At 27.6% G+C, this 7083-nt stretch overlaps 1 protein-coding gene across 1 annotated transcript; it reads right to left on the bottom strand.

The window, feature by feature from the left end:
- Window positions 1–2626: 2626 nt before the first annotated feature.
- Window positions 2627–6178, bottom strand: LOC112694366 (something about silencing protein 10). The gene is made up of 10 exons (XM_025569807.1): window positions 6048–6178; window positions 4638–4794; window positions 4187–4454; window positions 4002–4120; window positions 3766–3925; window positions 3581–3698; window positions 3332–3511; window positions 3085–3260; window positions 2869–3023; window positions 2627–2776 (listed from the first exon to the last, which is right to left on the bottom strand). Exons 1-10 carry the CDS (start codon window positions 6062–6064, stop codon window positions 2684–2686), a joined length of 1443 nt encoding a protein of 480 aa, XP_025425592.1. The 5' UTR covers window positions 6065–6178; the 3' UTR covers window positions 2627–2683.
- Between the last annotated feature and the right edge of the window lie 905 nt (window positions 6179–7083).

Here is a 7083-nt window from a genome sequence, read left to right as displayed (position 1 = left end):
TACTGGAAGTATTAAGTCCTCTAAATTTTTTTTTTCGATCGGTTGAAATATGTATCTATAGTTTTTAATTTGAAATTTGAAAAATTTGTCAAAATATGCAAAATAAGCATAAACATTTTAAAATATGCACTCTCCAGCAAAATCTATCAAATATGCAAAAATATGCACTTTCAAATTTTTGATCTGATATCATGGCACCGGGAAACGAATTTATTTCGCACTCTGCTATATTTAAAAATCAGTGGCGTATTTACGAGGGGAGGTCCAGGAGTACTGGACCCCTGAACCTCTCCGAAAAATAAAAAATAAATTAAAATTCTTACACATTTGCAGAATTGGCTATGTTAAACATTCACAGGGAAGTTGAAATTACTGTTGATGAAGCGATAGAGGAGTTGGCCAAAAAATCGAGACAACTGGAATTTATTTTATAACAATATCTACTTTATAATATATAATGCTAAATACAATATATAGGTATATATATATATAATATTACATAAGACTATATGATTATTATATTATATATTTAGTTTAACTTCCTCCAAAAACTGCATAAGGACGTAACTATTACAATATAATATATAGTTTATATTAATTACGTATAAACTGTGGATCCCTCCCCAGAAAAAATTTAAAACACGCCACTGTTAACAATAATTAAAAAAAGTGTGCAAATGCTAGAAGTCCCTAAGCCTAATTATGAGAAATACGTGTAAGCATTGATTTTATAATATATTATTACACATAGATTATTATAAAATCAATGGCATGAGGTATGAATTAATAATTACGTTGTTATGCAAATATTTTCAAACGAGCAATGCAACCAGCAAGATTAATGTTCTCGTTTTCTGTACCTTCGTAGCATGTAAATAATGACTTTTGAACCAATTTTTTTTCTTTTAATGAGGGGGAGGTCGTGATCCAGGGAGCGCTCCCTTCCGGAGCGGATCCAGCCTACCATAACGGGAGGGGCGGATTATAAATAAGTATACTCTATGCAGTGGCGTACATTCAATTTTGCTCGGGGGGGAGGGGGTTAAACAAAAATAATCGTTATCTTTTTTTTTTTTCGTTGCACAGATAAATAAGATAAATAACCGCTATTAATAGATATTATTTTATACAACTTTTTTACCAATTTACAGTTTACTTTTACATTACAGTAAATCAATAGCTATTGGAATACAAAAACAGCATAGTTAACAAAACTTTTCATACGCCTACATCAATATAATTATTTAATTATCATAATATTTGTACAGTTGTATATTTTAAGCGTAATAATGAAACTACGAATATATTACACGTCATCAATAAAAAAACAATTTTTTTTTGGCCCTGGGGAGGGTTTGAACCCGGAAACCCCTCTCCGTATGAACGCCACTGACTCTATGAGTCGGCTGAGGCTGACGGTTGTCGTCGATCATACGGTTACAAAATAATATTGTTCATATCAACTATTCATTAATTTATGTTATAAAAATAAAAGACGAAAATGTATGATAATAACAATACATTAGAATGTTATTATTACGCACGATAATGCAATTTAATAGTACATCAAAATTAAATTAACACATTTTGATACGGCCATCGCGCGGAGGGGGGGTTGCCCCTACCTTGCCTGGCTTCCTTCCAAAATACGCCACTAGGTGTGTCCGTCAGCGTTTTTATCCGGCAGTCAGACCTTTGTGAACTCGTGAAAAACGTAGCGCATTACTTGACGTCCGCTGGACGGACAGCAACATTGAATCCCATAAATACATACGTGCATATGTATTCGGGGTCCTTGTTGAGCGACCCGTTATTATGATTCAGTAATAACCTCTAGTAGATGAAAAAAATAATTTTTTTTGGAAGCTTTAATTTTATCACCAACACCAATCCTCATCGTGATACGCGAAATCGATCAGGAAAAGTATTCAGTCCCAACATATATGCAATGAAATAATGCAATTTCTACTGTTTAAAAATTGTGTTCACAATTGTCCTCCAATCCACTTTTTGTATTGACACCTTAAAATTAATGCAGCAGAAGAATTGTTCAAAATCTTCTAAATATACGTTTTCGTCCTCATCCATCAAACCATTCAAATCCCCAAATATCTGCTCTTGGTTTTGAAACTATTCTTAGTAAGGTTCGTTTTTTAAACGATTTAAAAAAAGATTTAAAATAAAGCGATTTAGGGACTTCAACACCACTCGAAACATGATTCGTAAAAGAAGGAGAGGTGATCACAAAAGATTGTAGTGACACCTTAGAGTAGATTATATTTATTATATGAATTCAATTTTAAACTTATAAATTATCTTATTACTCTATTATGCTCATATAATTATGAAATGTATTGAATAATATATAATAAAAAAAATAAAAAATTATTTTAAGCTAATATACTTCTTATTTCAATCAAATTCTAAAATAAAGTAATCATCTGCTAATACATCCACGAAAAAGTGCACAAAAATTGATTGTACAAACAACGGTTTATTCTTTAGACAATGATTGATTGATTGATTTAATTAATTAATTAATAAACTAAATTTAATTAGATTATTTATATATTTATTTAATTAGATTAACTAATTAAATTAATCAATACAAAAAAAAAAAAAAATGTTCGTTATATATTTTTGTATTAAATTAATCATTATAAAATAAAAAATAATGTGACAACTAAGCCTTAATCTTAATGCTCTTTGAAAGGTTAACTTTAATACCAGATATTTCTCCATCATAACGACGCATTTCTTTACGTGGCTCCCGTATCTAAAAATAAAATACACCAAAAAAATAATTTATTTAATTAAACATATATAAATTTAAAATAAAATCTAAATTTTGGAAATAATCAAACAAACCTGTCCCTTCCTACGGATTTTTGCTTTACGGTATTTCATTCGATTTTTAACTCTAGGATTTCGAAGTTCTTTCTTACGCCGAGGTGTTAGTCCTTTGTTTTTGGCTATTTGATACGTGATTCCACGTTTTTCATCATTTGTCTCCATAACTTCATCTTTAAAATAAATTTATTATATTAATTGAAGACTTATTTAATATTACAAAATTTGGTATACCTGTAACTTTTGATTCATCTTCATCATCATCTTCACTACTATGAAGTTCATTTAGTTTCTTGTCATTTACACTTTCTGCTATATTTTTGTTAGAGTTGACTTGTTTTACTTGCTGCTGAATTGGTTTATTGATAAGGTTGAGTAATTTCTTCGATTTATTTTTCTTTGCATTAAAGCTAGATACAAAAAATAATTTAATATAAAAAATATTATATAACATGAAATGTACATTAATATAATTACTTACTTAGATAAATCGAAAGTTGACAATACTTTATTGATTTGAGGTAAAATTGTTGTTTTAAAACATTCATCTTGTTCACATAACATTTGACGGTATCGAAGTAAGGTATTCATCAGTGGATGAATTTTAACTAATTTGCGTACAGCTTTCAGAAGAAAATAAAATACAATGTTGGTACAGTAGCTATGAAATAAAAATAATTACTTTGTATGCATTTAAAGTAGAATTATTTAATTAGAAAATTTTAATTACTTCATAACAATTTCATAGTAACATTGTACATATTCTGTAAAGTTACACCTGGGTAAATTTTGAAGTTTGCTAAATTTTAAAAAAGGATATAATTTATCTTGTACAATTTTCATATGAGCTGAAATACAATGCAAAAAGTTAATAAATATACTATAAAAAATAAAGTACAATAAATAATATATTACTTTTAAAATCTGTAATCAATCCAAATAGTTCAGGAGATTCCTTCATTAATAATTTTTGTTTTTCACGATTACTCATGGAACTTAAATCTTTTTTGATAGTCATCAATTGTGTTAAGTCAGTAGTGTCAACTCCTTTCACATTTTCTGTTTCTTTAGTTCCCTAAATATTTAAACCATATCGGTAAATAAATATTGAATAAATAAGATTTAACAAAAAATATTCAAAAACTTATTACAATAAAGAGTTCATTATCAAGGTTAACATTTTCTAATTCTGACATCATTCTTTGATGGATTCTACGAGCTTCTTCTTCTTCCATTTTAGCAGTTTCTTCATCTTCTTCCCCCTCAAAACCTAAAAGTTTTATAATTAATATATACGTATAAAATGTTTAATATTTTAAGTTATTATATATTTTACCCCCATGATCCTTGTCCAAATAATCTGTATTATAAAATGAATTTCGTAATTGACCCCAAGCTTTATCATTTGGTAAATCATCTGAACCGCTCTCGGCGCCTTCTATATCACTATCACTAAAATGATTTCCTTCATTGACATTAGAATGCTGTTCAACATTTTCTTTATAATCATCATCACTTTCTTCTTCATCATCTTCTTCTTCTTCTTCTTCTTCTTCACTGTCTTCATATTGATCTAATTTATTACGCAGTGGAAATACTTCTTCCTACACAAATTAAACAGTAATATTTTATTAAGAAATTCTATAAAAAATTAAATATTTATTTCAAAATGTGTGGATTTATAAATTAAAGCATTAACACTCTCATTAACATATTTTCTAAATTCATAAACAAAATAAATATTTTTTTTTATAAATATTTACAAAATCATAAATGAAATTAATTACTTCGCTCTCCTCATCAGAATCATAAGGTCCAGATGCCAGTTCTTTTCGTGTTTTCTCTAGAAGAAGTTTTTCGTTTTCATCATAATCACTTCCTGAATCTTCACCATCAAAATCAACAGATGCATCATCATCATCATCATCTGCCGGCTTACGACCCCTAAAAATAAATAGTTTATAACAAAAGAATCCACTGAATTTGCTATATATTAAATACATATGATAATTGTCTTTTTAATAACCCATGCAAAATAATTTATGATTTAATGAAAAATAAAATTTTAGAAAATAACAACAGGTAATTTTTTTAATATCTTTCATTACAAAAATAATAAATATATAATATAGGTAGGTGTCATAATATGATATTACTTAACAGCATAATATGCTGTTAAGTATATAATACACGAAAACCTACAAGGCATTTAAAAAATAAAAATTATAATCCAAAAAAATTGTATTTACATAGTATTCAACCATGTCTGGTATCTTAATACTAAAATATTTAAAAAACAAATTCATATTTCATAGATCATAAAAATTAGAAAAATGAGCTGTAAACAATTTATCATTAGTGTTATAATATTGATTTGCAGAACTATAAGGTATTATTATAAACAATTATTATTTCTTAAAAAATGTTTATTTTAAATACCTAGGTACACAGTTAAATATTCAGATTATACAAATCACAAGACTATTATTGCCATGAATTTTATTAGCAAATCAAATATTGTTCTTTAAAGAATTAAGATACCCAAATAAAATAACCAAATTACAACAATCAGTACTCGGAGTTGTTTCATTAAGTAAAGTAACCAATAGGGTTTGACCAGTAGTGTATCGGTAAACATATTTATAAGTATAGGCATTAATAAAATATGGATAATGAAATCCTAAAAAAAACGTTTTCGCTTTGCTTGACAATATTTTTCTTGCTAAGCTCGAACAAATTAAATTAATCCCTTACTGTTTATGACTTCTAAGAAGACTATAAAACAACACAGGATATACATTTGCTGCGTTTAATAAATCGCATGAACATTTAAGAACCACGGGATGAATGTCGCTACTCCATATTGTATTTAATTATGTACATCTAATTTTCAAAATATTATACAACTAAATTGAACTTGAAATGCATTTAAACACAGCATACGCTGTAATCTTCAACAGATGAACAATACATTCAAACTTCATGGTTCATAACAATTTTTTCCAATAACTATTAATTAAATAAGTTTTATTTGGTTTACCAGTTATTTTGGTAGCGTATACCCGTAAAATCGAAAGTCCGCTGACACGGGTGCACGTACCAACACACCCCTGGGTATGACGTACACACGGTAAAACAGTTTAAATCAAAAACGTGAAGGTGATATAATGTTAAAATGTTACTACGAAAGTACGTACCAAGGTTTTTTATTCATTTTCGGTCCAAACAACAATTCCAAAACGACGAGCTTGACGAACGTTTGAATGACGATTTTGAACGTTCTCGAGGTTTAGGTTAAACAATCACGAGCGTCCAGAGACAGCGCCTCTTATCTGCACTATTATTATCAGTATTACACTATCACTACAGTTGCCTTATCACATAATCGGTTGATTACCTACATTTAAATATTATATTTAAACAAATTATTTAATAATTATATCAATTGTAATGTATTAACTATCTAGTATAACTAATTTATATAGTACAAACTACAATGTCATCAAGTGAAGAATTAGAAATGTTATATATGTCTTTTCTTGTTGTAATATATTTTTTTTTTCAATATTATAATCGGTTTCATTTCGTTACTGATCAATTATTACATTTGGCGGGATTCCACATTCAATTTTACCTATATTTATAATAATAAGTACATATTATATAGGTATAATTTCAAAATATAATTTAGTACTTCAGTTTCTTAAGTACCTAATTGAATATAATACTTACAAAATTCACTTTACAGTACATTTTAATTAAATATAGATATCTTACACAGTTTAGTTTTGTAGTCTTGTGAAAAGTACTTTTATTTTGTATTCAAGTACTATTAGATTATTAGAATATAATATTTTTTGCCCCGCTAATATTTGTCAGTTTTGGATTGGGTGGTAATAAGTATATGAGAGAATACGTATAGACCTTATTTTACCTGAGTTACACTGTATGATTAAGTGTTTTGCCAAATTTTCAAAATGACTATGTCTTGTGCTTTTTAATTTATGTAACGAGCTTATCCCATAAGTTTAGAATATAATAAATATGCTACATTTTTAATTCCTTAATTATTATACGTAATAGATGAAATAAACACAAACAATTTTGAGTGGAACGAAAATAACATCTCAATCGGATTATAAAAAAAGCACGGACAATTAAAAAATGTAGCATTGAACAAGTTCTTACGGAAATCTTTATCAATCTGATTTTAATACTATCATTACGTTTAAT

This window comes from Sipha flava, unplaced genomic scaffold, assembly GCF_003268045.1.
Source record: "Sipha flava isolate LNK unplaced genomic scaffold, YSA_version1 128_pilon_pilon, whole genome shotgun sequence".
Taxonomy (NCBI): Eukaryota; Metazoa; Arthropoda; class Insecta; order Hemiptera; family Aphididae; genus Sipha; species Sipha flava.
The sequence above is the reverse complement of the archived record's forward strand: the minus strand, read 5'-3'. Positions and strand labels throughout refer to the sequence as shown.

Coding starts and splice junctions, on each gene's coding strand:
- LOC112694366 (XM_025569807.1), bottom strand. Junction 4,121..4,186: donor TTTGGACAAGGATCATGGGG/GTAAAATATATA, acceptor TAAAACTTTTAG/GTTTTGAGGGGGAAGAAGAT. Junction 3,699..3,765: donor ATTGATTACAGATTTTAAAA/GTAATATATTAT, acceptor ATTGTATTTCAG/CTCATATGAAAATTGTACAA.